The sequence below is a fragment of the Hypomesus transpacificus genome, chromosome 16 (genome assembly GCF_021917145.1).
Source record: "Hypomesus transpacificus isolate Combined female chromosome 16, fHypTra1, whole genome shotgun sequence".
Taxonomy (NCBI): domain Eukaryota; kingdom Metazoa; phylum Chordata; class Actinopteri; order Osmeriformes; family Osmeridae; genus Hypomesus; species Hypomesus transpacificus.
Genome location: NC_061075.1, coordinates 4,274,763 through 4,296,344, shown reverse-complemented (window position 1 = coordinate 4,296,344; position 21,582 = coordinate 4,274,763). Strand labels below are relative to the sequence as shown.

The following is a 21,582-nucleotide window of genomic DNA, read 5'->3' as shown; positions in this document are numbered from 1 at the left end:
GTTTACAGTGGATGTATAGCAACGGCTCGTAGCCCCGTTGCTGTAAGATGTCTCGAATTTGCCCATTCTCATCTGATCAGCCTAGTTTGCAGAGGTGCACACTCATAGTCATTTCAATGAGGGGAGGGGAAAGGCAGATATTGCGCGCGCCATAACACCAAAAGAATGGTTATCCAAAAAACAAAGTGTTCGCGTTATAGTGTGTGCATTCACACACATACTTGATGCTATCTACCTTAACACTAGCAACAGCAACTGAGATGTTAGCTGCAGAGCTAATGTTACAGCCACATTCTAAGGGTAGCAAGCTAGGTAACCATACACAGTAAAGCAACAAAATGATATAGCGTTAATTGACTTATTTGTCCGAGGTTTGTAGCTGGACCAAGGAGAGTTGGTACTGATCCAGAATTTAATTTCAGACGGTAAGCAAGGCCAGCTTTGTATTGGTCCAAGTTGAGGAAACAGTCGTGGCTGAAAGGTTTGCATTTCCAGAGAAAATAAAATTAAGACACTGGGTCTTTAGAGGCTCAGATGAAGGAACTAATAAACGATTTTGGTTTTCATTTGTACATCCAAACACTGAGCAACTTTTCGTGTACTTAGTTTGCTTGTAAGCCATGATGTCTTGAGTAAAAACCGATATCGCACTTGTACGGTCGTAGTAGCTCAGTTTGTTATGGGCGTGCCAGATTTTCTGGGCAGGCAAAGCAGAGAAAGGGGGGGTAACCTTTAGTTTTATGACGTCATAAAACCAGCATTTTAAAAACCGAGCATTTCATCTTTAATTTTCTCAAAGGCGGAGAAGAATACCCAGGGCTTGGTTTACACCTATCAACATTTCTAGCCACTGGGGGACCAAAGGCAGGCTAGGGGAACTCATATTACTGTAATGTTAAATAACCTCGTAAAGTGACTTTTTCATGTCATAGGACCTTTAATGCATCAATGTGCAACAGTGAGCAGAGAAAGCTAAGTACACAGTATACTCAAAACATGTCACTGTAAATGTAGCCCAAACCTGACAGAATCAGCTTCACAAATAGATGCTTTAACGTGATTTTTGTTTGTTCAGGTAGTTCTGGCAAATTACAGCTTCCAACCGTGACTGTAAAAGCCATTCTATTTTAATCCCAGTTGTCCCACTATAATGAGAATCTGAATCAGCAAACTGAAATATGTTGCCATTTAATAACATTTTGCATGTTCTCAGGGCCGACGGACTAGGTAGACAAGTGCTACAGTTGTGGGGGGGCCCAAGGCAGAGAGGGGCCCATGGGAAGTTTAGATTTTGGTTTTAAGTAGCCTATTTTTTGGTTTTTGTTCAAATGGTTTAATTACATAACTACATGTCACGATGAATATCGATCTAAATGCAAGCTTTGCGTATTAATTTAGTACATTATTGTATTCCAAAATTCTAAACACCCCTTTCAAAAATCGCATAATGGTTCAGTCCACACAACTGATTTCACAGCTCGATTGGGTATTCCGCCCCCAACGTAGCCTTCCCAACTGAATGCCTTACGGTAAGGCATTCAGTTGGGAAGGCTACGTGCGCCGCAAAAGACTTTTATCTGGATGGAGATGCGGCAACATGTCACAACTACAGAAGTTAAAGTCTGGCTCTCAGAAGCGAAAGGAAAAGAAAGAGAGGGAGAAAAAACAAAAAGAAGGAAGTCAGGTTCTGACTAACTTCTTTACAAAGAAAGGTGAGCACAAAACGTTTAACCACACAAGGTGAAACCCCATTCTTAAAGTATCGTTTTTAAAATGAACAGAGACAAGTTAGCAAGCAGACAATAGGCTACACTTTCATTAAATGAGGCCTCCCTTGGTTAGTATGTTAATGGATAAATAAAGTGTACGGTAGGCTAATATTGCAATAGCAGGCTACTGATTTGAAGCAAGCTAATATCAAATTAATACTAAGCCGTTATTAGGCTACTACATGATAAATAATAACCTATGGCATATAGGCTATAGTTAGCCCCATAAGTCATGACATGACACAATGGCTATATCATCCTAGCTGCCTGCTAGTAAAACTTAATTTGTGAAACAAATTACAGAAACTGTCACAGAAAGTGGACCAGCAGCAACAACCCCCTCATCCTCCTCTGATGCAGACTTGAGACAAGGTGAGCTTAGTTCAACATGAAAGCAGAAATAAACTAGTTTGACTTGAATGACTGTAGCAACCTTGTAGCAAGGGTGTTTTAGTGTATTAGGCAATGATTAAGATGAGAGGCTAATTAGTTAATTATATCCTTCATGCTCCTACAGAGGGGCCTGCTGTTGTAGATAAAGAAGATGTGATAGAGGATAATGGAAGTGATGAGGAAAGAGAAGAAGGCAGTGTACATGAAGGTTGCATTCAGCATGGAGAGGAGGATAGAGAAGAGGGCAGTGTACATGAAGGTTGCATTCAGCATGGAGAGGAGGATAGAGAAGAAGGCAGTGTACATGAAGGTTGCATTAGACAGACTGAACAGTCTTGCTCTTCTCTCGATTGAAAGCCAATTGGCAAGAGCATTGGACTTTAAGGACCTTATCAGGGATTTTGCCAACAAGAAGACCCGTCAGTGGGCATTTTCTGCGACTCATTTTCTGAACATATCACTGCGAGTGATATGTTTGGGTATGGCCCTGGGGGGGGGGGCCCTTCCGGACTTCTTGTATAGGGGCCCAGAATTTGGTGCTACGGCCCTGCATGTTCTACTTGACAGTCCTGGTTTTCATATGGATGTTCCAATGTTTCATAAGAAAAATGATGACCCGTACGATGCCACTGGCAGGATAATTGTCCGGATAGTAAGCCGGAGATGTAGCCTATCCTTTAATCATTTTATTTTAGTAGTAGAGGTAGAGGGAAGGTACAACTGTTGGCATAGCACATAAGTTCAACAGCAATATAATAACTCTCCTCAGCCAACATCATCTCAAATTGCACTTACACACACACACACACACAAACACACACACACACATACACATACAACCTCACTCACACACCCATAAACCATGGTGTGCAGTTTGCCAGAGTACTTTGGCCTTGAACACTGGCAATTATTCATCTCCACACCAACCAGATATGGCTTTACTGACAAGGTTGTTAGATCAAGGACCTGGCATGGACTCACTCTTTGTCTTGGTCTCTGTCTTGCTCTTCCTATCTCCCTCCACATGCTGGGACTAACAATAAGACGAGTCAAGGGATCATTTGAATCAAGAAAGTCGATGTGAGATGTTTTGGCTCTCCTGCTCTGAGAGGCGCACTCCTGAGTTTAGAATTCAATGCCTCATGCTGAGCTAAAATTGAACAGAATGAAAGTTTGAACCTCAAAAGCACTATAAATATCTTTGGCGTATGGAAAAGGGTATGATTTGTCAGTTATCTATTAAATGTCATTACCATCACAAGGAGAGAAATGTCTCTTTTGTAACAGGATTTCATAATGAAAATGAGGACTGTCAAAACATACAGTAAAGTGATTTGCCCCAGAAATAACAAGGGTCCTTTCTGAAGGAATATCTTTTGGAAAAAAGTTATTTGACTGATGACAAAGAAAAGAAACACAAAATGTCTCAGTAAGGTGTTCAGCAACCAGAACAGCTTTAAAGCTCCTTGGAATAAATTCCAAGGAGGTCACTGGCACTCGCCCAGTCACTGGCACTCGCTCAGAGGGATTCTTCCCAATCGTTGATGTTTTCGCAGTGGACACTGTCTAACACAAAGGTCCTAAATCTCCCATTGGTGTTCAGTTGCGACCGCAAAGGCCAGTGCTCATAATTCTCATCATATTCATGCTCATCGAACCATCCTGTGACCCCTCATACCTCGTAGAAGGTATGTCATCATTGTCATCCTGGAAAACACCCCTCCCATCAGAATTGAAATATTTCATCATAGGATAAGGGTGACCCTTCCTAATAGCTTTGTATTGGTTTGCTGTGACCCAAACCATGCCTGGAAAATGCAGACCAGAGCCACTGGACACCATAACTATTAAAGTCAAGCATTCAGGCCTTTACAATACTAAACTCTTGGTACATGTCACATGGTTATCACATGTGTGCTTTTTTTGTGTGCACCCGTACCCCAATTATGAACCATATTTCAAAGTCACTCCGATTTCCTTGTTTTTATGGTTTGAAAATCAAGACAAATTGCTCAGTGTTTTTATATAGGCACCAGAGCATGACGTGATGTCAATAACTTCATTGTAACAAGCATTAAGCCTGATGGAAGCATCTGGAAGCATACCCAGTATGTGCAGTACGTACAGAAATGTATGATACATTTCATACTGAACCCTTTGTTCCTAACGATACAGTGGAACACTGACTCTTACTGATTGAGCAGCCCAACGCCATTCTTCCCCACAAATGCAAACTTGCCTGCCTCATGTTTCGCTCAACATTCAAAAAATTCAAACGAGATTCATGTAATAGTCATCGACCTATGCAGCAGTCTCCATGTCTCAGCAAAGACATGAGTCCAGTTATCCACCCACCCCTCCCACCCATCTGTCACATATTGTCCATATTGAAAGGCTAGCCGGGTGCCTTGTCCAACCATCAAATGGCATTGCTCATTGGCTCCATATCCTAAGCTAATAACCCCAAAGAACACCAGCCTGTTCTCACAACTGTGAAACAGAAACTATTGCTGAACGGCCACAGGAAATAAACACTGATGCCAGGGCGGTAACTGCCGACAGCATTGAGTGGCATCTGGATTGATCGACAAGTTCAAGCGATCACAGCCACACATTTGATTGTCATTTCAGATCAGTAACATCAGTCAATTTTGAGCAGCCAATAAGGAAGGGGCTAGGTCAATTACCGAACAATTATTGTATTGTGAGTTCAGTGAGCGCAACTTGATTTGGCTGCTAAAAATTGCTTAAAGTCTCACAGTGAACTAGACAAAACCTTGTGGAGTGGTTCACACGTGATTTCACACATGTGGGGGTGTGTGTGGCCTTTTCTGTTTCTGCAAGGGTTCATTTGTTTTTCTCTTATCTGGGGTTTTGACTGACAGGAAATCAATAGAGATTTATAAAGTTCCCTGCTTTGAACACTGAACCCAATGATGAACACATGGCCCTTTCCCCTGGGTTCAATTGTTTGAATACATGTTACAAGAGGTGTGCTTCATGGAAACTGATTAAACAATAAACAATAGGGCTATGGTATAAATACTGTAACTTATTTTATATACAGTTAAAGGATGACAGCATCATTGATGTACCGTTGTATTGGCCATCAATACATCTATTTCCAAAAATTGATTTTTATAGCTTCTGTTCCTCTCCAACTGTTTACGTAAAAGGATGCTGGTTATTCTAAAAATGATTCTATTTAGCGAGGAGCCAGATTCCCGGAGCACTGGTATAAAAAAGATCTTCGCAAAAGCACTTAAGCCGAGTCAAACCTTACTGTTCAAATGCTAGTGATTATGCTTCAAAGGAAAACAAGCAATTTGGTGAGAAAGACATCAAATCTACACGCATCTCCCCCCATTATTATATTTTTTCTTTGATGGGAGGAGGGGGGCCCTTTTGAAATACAACGTGCTTCACAAAAAATAGCAGGTAACGGTGACATTTAGGTCTTGTTGTTCTTTTGGTTGCCGGGAACATGACAAAGCGTTCATATTATGTGTCACTAGATATGACAAAGTAGTTTTAAACTTAGACTTAAATATCCAAGTAAATAAAAAGCAGACCTAAGAACTGTTGAGCTCATAAATCTCCTCGACAGTCTCGATGTAACTCAACACATAATAGACCCAACACACCGGAATGGAAACACTACATCTAGTAATAACAACTGGACTAAACATCAATAATATTTCAATAACTGATCTATCTACCCCTTTCAGACTATCATTGTATACTTTTAAATGTGGAAATTCTCCTGACAAAAACCACAAGATAATTCTTAGTCCAAAGAAGACATCTAGACGACAGAGCTATGATGACATTTTCTGAACAATTTGCTCTAGGAGCCAACTAATCATGAATGTTCTCTGAATGAAATGGTAGAGAACCTCAGTGATGCACTATTATCAGTGTTAGACTCTGTGGCACCACTGAAAACCCCAAAATGCCCACAAGCAGAACCTCCCCATGGCTGAGAAATAAAAAAAATTGTGAAACGAAAAGAAAATGCCGTGCAGCAGAGAGAAAATGGAGGAAAACAAAGATCACGATCCACTACAACATCTACAAAGATACACAAACCACCTATAACAAAACCATCCGTCTAGCAAGGAGTTCTTTTCTCCACCATTGACCATCTGCTAAACACTGTCCCTACCCCTCCCCCTCCATCCTCAGCATTTAAATGTGAAGAGCTTGCTTTGTTCTTCAAGAACAAAATAACTTTGATCAGAGCTAGTATTATTAATAGTGGGGTTGAAACTGACATCTGTAGATTCTGCAACATAACCATGAGCACATTTACATGTATCACACAAGTGAACTTTCCAAAATCGTCAGCGAATCTAACTCCAAAATCTCAGATATTGATCCTACAACATTCTTTAAGAGAGTGTTTGATAGTGTGTCAGGTCCGGTGCTAAAGATTATAAACACATCCCTTGGAACTGAGGTCTTCCCAGATGCCTTCCAAACAGCTGTTGTTAAGCCCCTATTAAAGAAAACCCAAATTGAATAACAGTCTACTTGCAAATAACAGACCATTTTCAAACCTTCCATTTATTAGTAAAGTACTGAAAAATATGGTATTAGTCCAATTAAATTATTTTCTTGAAGAAAATAACATCCTGGAAGTCTCGCAGTCAGGTTTCAGGAAATATCACAGTACTGTAACTTCTCTTACCCAAAATAATTAGCGACCTCAGGCTAAACTCTGATGCAAATAAAGTCTCTATATCCTTATCCTGTTAGATCTCAGTGCAGCATTTGATACCGTTGATCACGACATCCTAATCAATAGACTGGAAAAGCTTATTGGGTTCACCAATAGTGTATTGAACTGGATGAAATCATATATGACAGGAAGGAAGTTTTATGTTAGTTTAGGAGACCATAGGTCTAAGAAACATGAGAACGGCTATGGGGTTGCTCAAGGAAGCTGCTTAGGTCCATTACTTTTTTTAGTTTCAAGGGTGAGTAAAATTGTGGTGTGTCAAATAATTGTGAATCCATTCATTCACCTGAGTCACATGCTACAGCCTGCAATGGAAAACATACATGTTGAATGTCTTTATACTGCAAATGCATTAACAATACATACACAATTAAAATTATTACAATGATAGATTTATTGCACAGTATTTTGTGTCAAGTCAAATTCTTGTTTAACCCTCCTGTCATCCTCAAATTTACTAACATCTTTCGTCCTTGGGGTCAATTTGACCCCAGCTACTTTACATAAAGCTGCTCTAGAAAAGAATAACAAAGCACTTCATCCTCAAGTTGGCAGAGAGCCACTTAATGCTTTAAACTCGGCATGTATAACAGACATTATTATTCAAACCACACGAAACACTTAAATGATTTCAAAAGAGATGTCATTCATAATGCACAGTTTGATCTCTTCGTTAGAAGCCAACAGGAAGGATCATTCAGGTACTTCAGCTGAGACCATTTACTTATCTGGCACATGACTACTTTGCCATCATGAACCAGTTTACCATTCATGAAAGGTAGCAAATGGCATGACATGTGCTCTTGTCAGGCATAATTGGAGACGGAAGTCCACCAAAAATACTCACCAGCATAAGCTATGATTGTATAGTATTCAAATGGCACGTCTTGTTCATGAATAGAAATACTAAAGAAATTATACACCGTTAAATCAAGACCCTGGTAGGCTACTGCCTTTCTGAGCGGTGAACAGGACTGCACCCAAATACATCAAGTCTCTCCTCCAGCCTTACACCCCCACCCGCCACCTACGGTCTTCTTCTGACAACCGTCTGGTGGTCCCACCGCTCAAGAGCGCCCGGTCCCAACACAAGCTCTTCTCCTGTCTGGCCCCCCAATGGTGGAATCAACTCCCCACCTCCATCAGACACACTCACTGTCTCCCCACCTTCAAGAAAAGGCTTAAAACACACTTGTTCCGGGAGTACAACGGTACTTAGGAATGATTTGCTGGACCTGATGTTAGTTTCCTCTAGGATCACAATGACTCTTATTGAGAGACTTGTTGGTTGTTGTAACTGATTTAAAATTCATCTGCTCGCTGTGAAATATTTTACTGTTGCTTGCTTTTCTACAGGTACACTCATGCACTTTTTGAGGTTCATATTGTTTCATTGTAACTTGTTTATCTACATGCTGTTATCGTTTTTCCCTTTGGCGCTTATTTGGTTTTTCACAATGTATGCTTCATGTTTTGGCTACCCGGAATGTTTGTGGCTATCTCGTTGTTCTGATCAGTGACCTATATGCACTTTTGTAAAGCTCTTTCTTGAAAGTCACTTTGGATAAAAGCGTCTGCTAAATGAATACATGTAAATGTAAATCTAACTGTGGTGACTAATCAAATTTTTCTCTCCAATGAATCTTTCCCTTCTGTGAAATGACAACCCAAATCTTTTTCATATTGTTCCGGGATGTTGCTTTCACAAATAAGCATTCCAAGTGAGGGTGGTATAAAACGCATCATTTCTGCTCTCCTAAACCAATATAGTCTATGGAAGAATTCTTTCCACTGTATCTATATCTATCATACTATAAATCTATTTAAACTCTCAATTCTGCACAAAAATCACATCTTGACGCCAGGGCTCCCATTTAACACAAATGAGTGCTTAGTGGTGCAAACAAGGAACCCTAAAAAGGCACTGTGATACTAGCTAAGGCTCTTGAGTAGCCTACAAGCTAAGGCACTGGTATAATGTCAAAAGTAAAACAAAACAAAATATCTTGCTCACGCAATCCATTTGAAAGTTGATGAGACCGGCTCTACAATGCGGGTGGAATAATTGTTTGATGATTACAATGATTATTGTAAGTGGCATCATTAGGTCATTCTTGAACGTTTCATAACTCACACAATACTTCCCCTTTGTAATTTGGCTCGGGTACTCTCTTACTCGCTCGGGTGGCTCTTAAAAAACAAAATGAAGTTGTTTATACTTTTAGAACTTGTGTTATCCAGTTGTGAGTGGCATTGAGAGCTAAATGGTAGATCTGTTTGCTTGGCATCTTCAATTTTAAGCATGTCTCCTCCATGACACTTTATTTTTATTAGAACATAAATACATAACTTTTGTTCTGTGATTCACTTGTTCAGTTTATCAAAGCTATCCATCATTATTATGTTCTGTTGTGCATTTCCATGCATGTTGCATGAGTACCAATAAATTAGTGATGACTGATTATAGTTTTTGCAATGCACCTGCACAGACTATTGTGGCACAGTTTTTTCAGGGGTGTGTGTCACATGTCACCAGTCAGTCAAAAGTTAACCCCAATAGGTAAATACCTATTAGGGTTAAAACTTAAAAAGCAGATTTTTTTCTTCTTCTTTCAAGTGAGTATTCAATAATAAAACAAGGTGGGGATATGGTAAAACCACATGCTATAAGTTGTTCACGGACAGTGTGGACCATGCAGGGAGATCTCATATCCTCTTATGTAATGCCATCACCACACTACACAGATACAGACATTATGTACCATTTTCTTTAGTGAGCATGTCAGCAAACTCTGACAGGGACAACAATGTCCTGGGTCTTGTCACAGGTCGTCTACCCAAGCAGTGTGACAGCAGTCATCGTCCTGTCACGTTCATGCTTCTGCTAGCCCAGAGATGAGGGTGTGAAGCAAGGACAATGTCACCACAAACCCCATCGCCTGAAGTAAAGTTGGTTTCAAACTAACTCCCAAACCAAGCACTTTTTGTTCTCCCGCCTACAAAAACCCAACAAAGTACTTAATAAATACCATGAGTGACAAATAATACCTGCAGTGCCACTCTGTTAAAATGCTTACATAGATGTCACAATCCAATGTTTTCTTTCTGGCACTCAAACACATTGACATTGTCATTCCAGAGATTCCAGGAATTATATAATTTTTTATTTTGCACAACACCTGGGAGATGCTGAGATGCTAAGCTTTGCATTTCAATTGTCAGCACACAGCTCTGCGTGCAACAGATGCCGCTGAAGTTAGCTTGACAGAGTTTACCTGTTCGGCTTAAACGGCTTAAAAAAGGAACACCTGGTGGATGTAACCTAATGATCATCCTGATTCATCGGCAGGAGGGATGGAGATTATTTGATACCTGATGAATAATCACTCAATGCTTGCTCCACCTCTATTGCAGCTGGACACAATTTTTTTTAAATCTGTATACACAGACGACAGACACCAACTGACACTTACTATGAGATCATTACTGAACAGTTTTTATGTGGCACTATTTACAGTGATGGCTCAATTTAATGTTGTTTTTTTTAGGGCATGAGAAGGTGTACAACGTGATATGACTGTGTCTAACTAAATGACACAGTAGTGCCAGTATGGTGAGAGTAGTGAGGATCTGTCAAAAATCCTTGGAAGAGGTACAAGAAGTTCCTTCCATTTAAAGCGTTTCTGTTAATGGCCTCCGTCGTAATTAAAGCACTCTAATGTGTTCGGCCATCTAGCACCTCAGAATGTTGTTCAACTCCCGTTCAGGGAGAAAGTGAACATTTAAACCTACAACCTGTCTTGTGATTAAATAATATTGTCATGACTAGAAAAGAATGACGTAATGGGGGACAAATGAGCAGGACTCTGAAACAGTCACCAACTGATTACAGTAACTGCCTTTTTTACAGCATAGGTATAGAAAACACCTTCCTAAAAGGGTGAATCGTACATCGAAACACTTCAGACTGAGACCTGAGAACTGGTGTCTAACATCAAACCATATGAATGGAATGTGGAAAAGCAAATCCTACATTTGAATTATTTTTATACAGTTTTATAAAGAAGGAAAATGAGTGGTTAAAATGTTTTTTTTTTAATGGGTGACAACCACATGAGAGTGGCAAAATCAAGTGAGGATAGTCACACGTCTGTTCAGTGATGATGCAGTGTTGACGCTGGGCAGATGCAAGGCTCTTCATACACTAGGGGACACTCGGTGTGTGTAGGTGTTATACACCCCTCCTTTTTTCTGAATGACCCTAGACTTGCCAGCATGTTTGTCAGCATGAGTCTGCACTCTAATTATGGTTATGTGGCCGAGCAAGTCAGAAAGTGAATGTGTGTGAGAAAGAGAGCTATATGAGGAAAGAGAGAGCGAGAGAGAGAGAGAGAGGGCATGTTCACTGGGCAAGATGAGTGGTGAGGATGGACCAGGGGACACACTAGGAAGCTACAAGGCAGTGTGACCAGGGGAGCATATGGGGGAGTGCTTTCTGAACATCTTTTTGACACACAGAGAAGAACGCTACACAAAACCCCTATCACAAGATAAGCATGTGCGGTTGTGAGAGGGATAGGCAGAGAGAGAGAGATCGAGCGAGCGAAAGAGAGAGAAAGGGTAGTGTAATATAGGGATTGAGAGAAAGAGAGAGATGGAGGGGCTGAACAGAGCAGCATTAGAGGGAGCGAGAGAGAGAGAGACATAAAGAGAGAGAGAGAGAGAGAGAGAGAGAGAGAGAGAGCGATAGGGGGAGAGAGAGCGATAGGGGGAGAAAGAGCGATTGAGCCAAGAAGCAAAGTACACTCAGTGTATACTGGATACTGGAGGGACAGTTACAGAAAATGTAAGGGAGAGCAGTAGTCACATTTCCAATACTGGACGAAAGTTTGTTTGAGAGCAAGGATATATGCACATAATAATTGAAAAGGTAAGAAAAACATTGATTTTCAGATTCAAAAAAAAATTGGGGATGCAACGCATGTTTTACAATCCGTTTCAATAATAATCATTGTTATAAAGAATTGTTAATTCCCGTTCCATTCAAACTAGCCATGCAGTGTCTGACTCGGAATAATACATAATGCATAGTTTTAATGCACAGTGACAACACTACACAGCTAAGACTTGTTGTATTGATAATCAGTGATGATTTATCAAATGGTTTGTCACACACGTGAATGACTAATTCATCCCATTACTCTCAGCACATCCCAAAATTATTTGGTTAGCAAATATCAGGTTTTGATGCTTTTTTGTGGTACTTTTAGAAAAAAAGCGAATGAATCACCATCACCAAACTTTAATCAATTGAGACATAAATAGTCGGTTGTGGCAGTGACTGACCATGGCATTGTAATGAAAAATAAAAATGGGGACCTTTTAACCAATTCTTCATATGTATTGTGATATGACACTACCCTTAAAACAGTCAGTGTAGTCCATTATTCCATGTTGTCTCACAATTCTACCAGATGAGAATAAAGGTACCTGTCAATCAAAACAGATGGAACCACTTTACTCATAATCAAGTAGTTACAGGTAAATCAGATGTGGTTGTGACTACTTATTAAGACCACAATCTTTTTCTGGTAACCTAGTTAGCTATTTATGACAATTGAAATATCTTTCCAGGGTTTTCAAGACTACATTATCTTAATGAATGATTCATTAATTTCTCATTTAGCTCTGAGGCTTTTACAGAGCTTCTTAGCCCTATAGGCTAATTTTGGCCCTAATGCCGAGGGGTTCTGATTAAATTGAGAGCTCTCTCTTACTTCCCTATTAATGAAACTTTCACTTCAGGTTATACTGTTGAAAAGTTGAGTTCCATTTAAATCAAGTCTACCAATCAAGTAATTTCAATACAACGTTGTGCTTCTGACTACAACACATTTGGATGAAAGGGCCAAAAACAACACCACAGCTAAACACAGTTACTACCAAACCCAGAAGGGTACTGTGAATGTCAAAATATTTGCTGTCTAAAACAGTTGCCGCTAGGCAGACTTATTCTGTCAGAGAATAAATGATTGTGTTGTTTTGAGCTGTTGGCAGATTGATCCTTTTCCCTGGGGTCACATGTTTTTGTATTATAAAATAAGTGTAAATGACTTCAAAATGACTCAGCAATTTTGACCAAAGGCAGGGTTGACAAGAAACTTAAATTGCAATTTTATTTAGCAAGCGCAACACTTCGAAGGTTTAATTCAACAAGCAAACTGCGAAATGAACATCTAACGTCACAAGATAAACATTAATACTTTATTTCTAATGAGAGCTGCTGCGCATGCAGAGATGTAATTGTTGAGATTTCTTAGCCTGTACAGTGGATGCCGCCTAAAGAGGGAGCACAATGCATTCACACGGATCCCATTGATCAGTGTAATTGAGGTGTGTCACCACTCTCTATCACTGTACATCTTCACTGAATATCATTCTCATGCAATTAAATCTCAGTCTTAGAATCCGTTAACACTAGCATGTGGAAGTAGGGAATGAACCGTAATCATTATCGATACTTGACTCTGGATGTGCAATTTAGGGAGACAAATATTTACATTTTGAACTGTCTGTATGAAGAACGGTGTTCACCTGTGACACGTTTGTGAAGTGACCTGTTTGAGGTTTGTGAGACAAGCAGACAGTGCAGGTTGTTATCATCCAATTTACATTTTAAGAAATGCATTCAAAAAGGTTAGGTTGAATATGAATAATGCATGGGGCAAGGAGGTTTCCTTTTGTAATCTATTCATTCTTCAAAGCAGTACACGGGGAAGATAATACAATTAATATGTATGAGACATGCTTTGTAAATGCTCAGAATATTATTTTGCAACACAGGCATGGTCTCAACAATTCAAGCCTACATCCTCTAAATGTTTTATCCGCAGCACATGTACGACACAAAAACACAAAATAGGTATTCTTATGATCTAAAGTCACGATTGAGCAGTCTTATTTGTATGTGTAGACCGTTGACAGGTGCCCTGGGTAGTAGGAGGACAGGTTGAAAAATACAAATCCAGTAAAGCAATGGTAATGTAGAGGATCAGTGTCATGACTGCAATTGCCTACTGATTTAATTACAAACTTGCTCAATTGAAGGTTGACTCACACAATGCACTGGTGATAGGGGTTGTAATTGCTTTGTATAAGGAATTACTGTCCTGTAGCCATCAGATCTGCCAACAGCACAAAGTGTATTAAAAGTATTTAGTTCTCAAATGCAAAAATACATTAACTGTTCAACGTTTTGTTTTTATTGTCTTTATCCTCAAACATTGTAACGAAGGGATTGAATCCACTGATACAGTGGGTCTTTTGGTGAGAACCTCTGAGGATATAAAATGAAAAATAATTACAAGAATTTATTGAAGCAAAATGACTGATAATTTAATTTTACAATTTAATTAGACTTCATAACGTCAGTTCTTTTGACAAATGCTCCGGAAAAAAAATATACATATATATATATGATTTTTTTTCAATTTGAAAATTTATTTTCCCAAATGAAGTATTGTATGAATTGAATGACCATATTTAGATTTGTATATTATATTTTACATTCTCCAAATTGAAAATACTTTTGGAGCAATTGTCAAAAGAACTGACGATCACAACGTCATTTCATTTCATTTTCAATACTTTCTTGTAATTTTTTATTTATTTTAGTTCTGCAGAAGTTCTCACCAAAAGACTCACTGTATCAGTGGATTCAATTCCTTTGTTGTTTAAAATGAGAAACTTGACTGGATGTCAGAAGTCTAACTGTAAGCATATTCACCTTTTTAGCAGGTAGAGCCAATAATTATTTTGTACGTGTTTCTTTTGATATCCAATTTTAGTCCTCTTCTCAATGTCCTCCTCCAAAGATTTCTGTAAAAAATACTGACTTAATAACCTCCCTTTGTTGTTTAAAATCCTAGACAGAACATCAAGGCTGGAGTCCCCGAAGGTTCTGTCCTGTTAGAAAAACAACAATTCCTCTGGTGGGGTTTCCTCTAACAAAAGTTCAACAGCAGTCCTTTCAATACAGCTGTCACCTGCTCACAGGTTTGTACTTGTGATTTGCTCCTAATCCGCCTGCCTCCTTAGTAAAAGGTAAAAGACCAAACATGTTGAAATCCTTTGACACATAGAAGGGCTTCATATGTAGTTTATGCTGACCTTGCAGTATACAGCCATGTGAGGGCAAAGACAGAGAAAGGGTGTGCAAGCCCACTGTCAAATCTTGCTGTCTGCAAATAATTTCTGACGGGATGTGATTGTTCTACATTTACATTAGTCATTTAGCAGACGCCCTTAGCCAGAGCGACTTATATTAAGTACAGGGACATTCCCCCCCGAGACAAGTAGGGTGAAGTGCCTTGCCCAAGGACACAACATCATTTGACACGGCCGGGAATCGATCCAGTAACCTTCTGAATTCCAGCCCGACTCCCACACCACTCAGCCATCTGACTCTTGTTCTTGCAGGTTATTTAGTGCAGTTGGCTGTTTGAGTGGTAATTTGATGTTAATTGGCATTAGTTTCTCATTAACATATGCATTGACCAGAGGCAAGGGTATAATCAAATAAGTATTGATAAGGTTTACCAGTCCTCCCTCCCCTACCCCCCGAAAATCAACAGCACTTTCAAAAGCAACACAAACAGCAGATGAGCAACAACTTGTTGATACACTGAGGAAATCAGAGGTGCATAGTCCCTTGTGTGATCTTAGAAAATGAGTCTTTAAATTACATACACATCTTTTACAGTGATTTGTGGTAATTGAAGCGCAAAAGCAAAGCTTCCTAGTTGAAATCCACCCCTGGGAGCATTAAACATCTGGTGGTTCAACTTTAGCCCAGTTTCATCCCCAATGACCTCATTGTTACTATAAAAGCTTTCCAAATGGATTAAGTCGTTCCCCTTTGTCCCCAAACAGATTAATTATGACCACCAGGTACAACTGCTCTTTCTTCACGTTGGAAAACAACACTTGGCGCTGCCCGGACGAAGGGAGCTGCGCCAACTTGACCTTTGACCTGAACGGCAGCATGGATCTGTGGGACGCGTGCCTGACCCAGGAGGAGTACCTGGAGAAGCACCTGGGCCCTCGTCGCTCCGCTGTCTTCCTCCCCGTCTGCCTCACTTACCTCGTGATCTTCCTGGTGGGTGCCGTGGGAAACGTCCTCACCTGCACCGTCATCGCGCGCAACAAGGTGATGTGGACCCCAACTAACTACTACCTGTTCAGCCTGGCCGTGTCCGACCTGCTGGTGCTGCTGCTGGGAATGCCCCTGGAGTTGTACGAGATGTGGAAGAACTACCCCTTCATCCTGGGCGAGGGCGCCTGCTACTTCAAGACCTTCCTGTTCGAAATGGTCTGCTTCGCCTCCATCCTCAACGTCACGGCGCTGAGCGTGGAGCGCTACATTGCCGTGGTCCACCCCCTGCGCGCCAAGTATGTGGTGACGCGCACCCACGCCAAACGCGTCATTCTGACTGTGTGGAGCGTGTCGGTACTGTGTGCCATCCCCAACACCAGCCTTCACGGCATCAAAACCCTGGACGGCCACTCGGGACATCCCGACGGAGTGATCGCCGAGTCGGCCATCTGCATGCTTGTGAAGCCAAAGTGGATTTACAACCTGACCATTCAGGTGACTACACTGCTGTTCTTTGCGCTGCCCATGCTGACCATCAGCACACTCTACCTTCTGATTGGCCTGCAGCTAAAAAAAGAGAAGATGCTTCAGGCACTGGAGGCCAAGTCAGGTTTGGGGCAAGATGGCTACTGTAACGTCCGCAGCCAGCAGCAGAAAGCTCGACGTCGACAGGTCACAAAGATGCTGTGTGAGTGTTGCACCTTCATCTCTCTGTCTCCCTAGTATATTTACATTTAGTCATTTAGCAGACGCTCTTATCCAGAGCGACTTACGGTAAATACAGAGACATTCCCCCGAGGCAAGTAGGGTGAAGGGTGGATGACCCAAGGACACGATGTAATTTGGCACAGTGGGGAATCGATCCGGCAACCTTCGGATTACTAAACCAACTCCCTCACCGCTCAGCCATCTGACTAAAGTATCCATTGAGCAGTGGATACTTTAGCTCCATGTTTTATGATTTTTATCCTTTAGAGTCCAAACATGCCTCTGATTATTTCTCTTCTCAGAGTAATATTGAGTTTAAAGGGTCTCTCCAGTGGGTCTGTGTGCCTTAGGGTATTATTTAAAAGTATGTCTGAGATCTCTTGGTAAATCTTCCTGTTCAAATAAACTTTTCCAGTTTATTTCCGAGTCTGTTCTAATGATGAACTTGGCTGAAATAATTTGTTCCATGGCCAGCAAGGCAACCTTTAGACACACTTTTGAAAAGGATGCAAAATCCTCTAGAAGTCAGTTACTATTTGGGTTTGGTTCATGGAAAATCTGGAAAAACTGGTTCGCATCAGTCATGGCTGAGTTAAAAGTTAATTCTCAGCTTTAGGTACAGTAATTAGCTGCTAAAGTAACCTCTTCTGAGATGTTTGATCGGCTCATTACCTTAATTAAATGATAAAAGATTAAATGCAGGTAAAAAGTAGGTTTTTAACTGAATTAGCTGGCAAAACTCCTTTATAAAACTTGTGTTTCATAGAGTTCTTTCATAAAATGTAGGCTTAGAGGCCATTAATTGAAAACACCATCAAGTCTTCGTCTTTGCCTAATAATTTTGTTTGGTGTGGCTTTAAAGCGTACTGGCTGTTCTTCAAATGATGATATCTCTATTGAAGATTAGATGGAAAGGTACTGATCTAGCTGATCAATTCACTAATTTGGCTGTATCTGTTGACAAGACATTACACTGAATGTGATTTTAGTTAGCAAATAACACACAACACATTTTTACATGTTGTTGTGCTTTTGATGGTTGAATCAAGTCACCATGAAAGAAGCAAGTTATTGCTCATGTGTTTCACGTAATCTTTTTCCGTTTAGCTGCCTTAAAAAATAAATGATTTTAGGAATGTCAATTTGTGAAAATGGATGAATAGGTCTGACAGGACAGATAGGAATTATAAAACCCTTGTTTCCCCAGGGTCACTATACAGATTTTAGATGTAGTGCACAAGATAGACTTTTGATGCACATAACCATGTATTGATATTCATGATATCTTTCCCCTTTAAACATTATTCCTGATGTCTCTTGTGCTTAGTGCCAAGTCATTCTCAGGGGAGTATAAACCTGTTTTTGCATGGACACTGACAGCCTTTAGCTACTATGAGGGGAATCAGCCATATTTTAGATTAAAAAAACTTCTAAAGGATGGCAGGTGGCACCATGAAAGTAAAGCCCTTGAAGGAGCTATTCCAAGGAAGACTGATAATATTTCTAAGCATATTTGATGACTATATCTAATCCAAACCAAGTCTTTTTTAACTGAAAAGACTCTTTGGCTTTCAAAATATCACCAAATGCTCTAGGGGGACATTTGTGGAGCAGAGCAAATAAGTCTGCAATTTTGCCACTGATAGTTTTATCAGTCTCCCTCCCTCATGGCTTCCAGACTCCTTACTAGATAATTCATGACTGGAATCCAATAAAAGGGCACCCTTTTATAAATATCCAGCAATGTTCACAGAAGTCTAAAGTCACATACCACACAGTCAGTAGTCTGTAATGTGCAGAATGCTGGTTTTCAACGAGAACAACATCTCTATGGATATCCTCTCCAAACTCCAACATGCTTTTGTTAGGATGTACTGTAATCTACCTTTCCTCAAAACAATATATCATGGATGGATACTCTTTCAAAATAATGTTATATATTGAAATTGAAATTCTGACAAGCATACTGGTGGTTCACACCTGTCTAGGCATTTAGTCAACAACAACAAAAGTATTTTAGAAAATATGTTCTATATATATGAATTGTTATATTTTTATTGAATTACATTTCTAACTGTTTGTGTCCTTGTTTTGTTGCTATTTTTTGCATCAAACCCAAAAATTGACATATAGGGTTAGGTATTACGTCTGTCTGTAATTATTGAACTAGTTTGTTTAGAATGACATAATAGAATATAGAATAGAATAGAATAGAATTGTCCTAAGTTACTCCCTTCTCTGCCTCCAGTGTCTCCTTGTGCCATCTTCATATTTAACACATCCACGTACTTGACTCCTTCATTATCACACTGAATGTATTCAACTTTGCATCTGTTCCAACACGTCAATGTCAGAATTGTGTTCCTGCTGATTGTGCATTAGAACCTTGTAGATGAGACAAAGGGGACTGTTTTTTCACTCTTTCTCACACTTGTTTTGCTACTGAGTTATATGACAATTATGGAGGAGATGAAACGGTGCAATGATTTGATTGTCATCTGTTATTTTAGGCTATAGAAATGACACATGTTTCTGGGCTCAAATAATTATGAATTACAATGCAAACATGTTATTTAATGAAGGTTTACATGTTACCTACTCTATCCTGATTATTGGAAATTGGAGAGAGAAACAGAGAAAGAGAAAGAAGCCACTAGCCAAAGACTTCACTGACAACTCCAGTCTAGAATATAAGAGGTGGGGGCAAGGTTTCTCCCAGACTACATTCTCAACTAAGAGGTTCATTGAGGCAGCAAACTCATTTGGCGACATAAATGTGATATAAAAAGGTTTATGTACAGAATTTGAGGGATGCCAATCTTCCAAAAACGAAGCATTTTATGTTTCGATCGTCATCGTACGCTGTATAGCTTATTAACTTTGATCCTCCCTTTGCCTCCCCCTCACTCTCTCTGCCCCCCACAGTTGTTCTGGTGGTGGTGTTCGGGATATGCTGGGCTCCATTCCACACCGACAGGCTCATGTGGAGCTTCATCAGTGACGAGAACAGCGGCCACCTGGAAGTCTTTCAGTACGTCCACATCATCTCGGGTGTGTTCTTTTACCTCAGCTCTGCCGTCAACCCCGTCCTCTACAACCTCATGTCTACCCGCTTCAGGGAGATGTTCAAGGAGGTCATGTGTCACCGAACGCATCACGCGCCTCCGAGGAAATACTCTCTCAGCGTCACACGGATGACGTTGCGCAGTACCCTCAGCGATGCACTGCCTACCAATGGTCCCGCCGTGGTCCATGAAGAGGTCTGTGGCGTCTACAGCCACAAAGAGGAGGAGACAACATTTGCGTGATAGAATGCCTGAGAAGGAGTGTTCCGAGATCCAGGGGCGATGGAGAATGGCTCGGATCTGGTGTGAAGGGATGGTATTTAGATGGTGAAGATCTTTGGGCCATGGGCTTCGACCTAGTCGGCATATCACACGGGTTTATGAGGGAGAAGTTCAACTATGACTTTGAACAACAAACACGATGAAAGAGTCCAGTACAAGTGTAGGCCATGGTCAGGCCTCCTCAATTACTTATATCAGATTCAAAAATGTCATGATCTCTCAGAAGAGGACAAACAGTTGATTTCAAATGTGTGAATTTAAATGAGAGGCGGACACAGAAGGAGACAAAATTCATAAAAACATCAGTTCAGATAGTGGTGGTGTCTCTTTTAAATGTGTCAAACATATCACATCTATTTTGAATAATGGTATGGTATCTTGTGGTTCATCGTACTGTGAATTGAGAGTGTTGTGAATGGCCTCGTTGACACTTGTAAATTACCTCTGGCTATTTTGACAAACTGATGATTTGACATACTGACATTTTAGTTACAGTTATTATTGTGTTCTGTGCTGATTACATACTCCACAATTTATTATAGAAAGTAGAATGTGACAGCAAGGAACGCCTGCAATTTTCAAAGATTGGTTGGACATTCACAAAGAAAGAGTGCTTATGAGGGGAACTGGGTTTCAACTGCGATACAATTATGTTGATGTTTGGTTTGGCCATTTGTTCCATTATTTGAAAAACTCTAATCAATTAAACACATTTTTATTTACAAAAATGGCTTTGTAAGAGACAAAAAGCCTTCTGGGATACTTACATTCATATTAGTTTAATAATTTGCCTTTGACGATAAGTAAATAGTTAATTACGAATTGCTTGATATCAGTCTATTGAAGCGGGACAAAACAATATCTAATTGAAAAATCCATGTATTGGCAAACTGTGCATGGCAACTGACATAATCATAGCCACTAAAATAAAATAAAAAATAGGACATTTAAACATCACTTTCATCACACAATGAAGTAATTGTCTCGGCTAATTAAGTGCTGACAAGTTCTGTAATATACTGTATTATATTACTGCAAGTCAATTATGTAATTTTACTATTCATTCGAATACTGTAGTCCTAAGCATTGATTGTATCCTATCTTTAGGAAATGTTTTGGTCACTTGTTTTTATTGATTATGGCCATCGGCAAGAAGGACCATTTTACCTCACTACATTAACCAGAATCAGAAAGGGTTTTAATCGCCATGAAAGTTTTCACAGACAATGAATTTACTTTGGCAGGAAGGTGCATACATTAAACATATAGGAATCTTAAAAACTTAAATATGTGGTCTAACTATACTAAAGGTACATAGTCCAGCAAATACAAGGGGATTTAGAATTAAAATAAAATATACAATAAACTATAAAGTAGCCATCATTTACAGTATAAAAATACAAAAAATACAAATAGTACAAAAGATACAAATTGTGTAATATAGTGCAAATTGCAATGTGTTTAAAGTCA

General features: G+C 39.9%; 1 protein-coding gene across 1 annotated transcript; it reads left to right on the top strand.

Annotated features, from left to right (window-relative positions):
- The first annotated feature begins 1,442 nt into the window (after nucleotides 1–1,442).
- Nucleotides 1,443–21,095, top strand: nmur1a (neuromedin U receptor 1a). The gene is made up of 5 exons (XM_047037004.1): nucleotides 1,443–1,712; nucleotides 2,073–2,141; nucleotides 14,832–14,958; nucleotides 15,835–16,745; nucleotides 19,691–21,095. The coding sequence occupies exons 4-5, from the start codon at nucleotides 15,842–15,844 to the stop codon at nucleotides 20,071–20,073; spliced, it is 1,287 nt and encodes a 428-aa protein (XP_046892960.1). The 5' UTR covers nucleotides 1,443–1,712; nucleotides 2,073–2,141; nucleotides 14,832–14,958; nucleotides 15,835–15,841; the 3' UTR covers nucleotides 20,074–21,095.
- The last annotated feature ends 487 nt before the right edge of the window (nucleotides 21,096–21,582 follow it).

Excerpts from the sequence above, each read along its gene's own strand:
- nmur1a (XM_047037004.1), top strand. The coding sequence starts at position 15,842 with ATGACCACCAGGTACAACTGCTCTTTCTTCACGTTGGAAAACAACACT. Across the intron at positions 16,746-19,690 it reads ACAGGTCACAAAGATGCTGT|TTGTTCTGGTGGTGGTGTTC; the intron begins GTGAGTGTTGCA and ends TGCCCCCCACAG.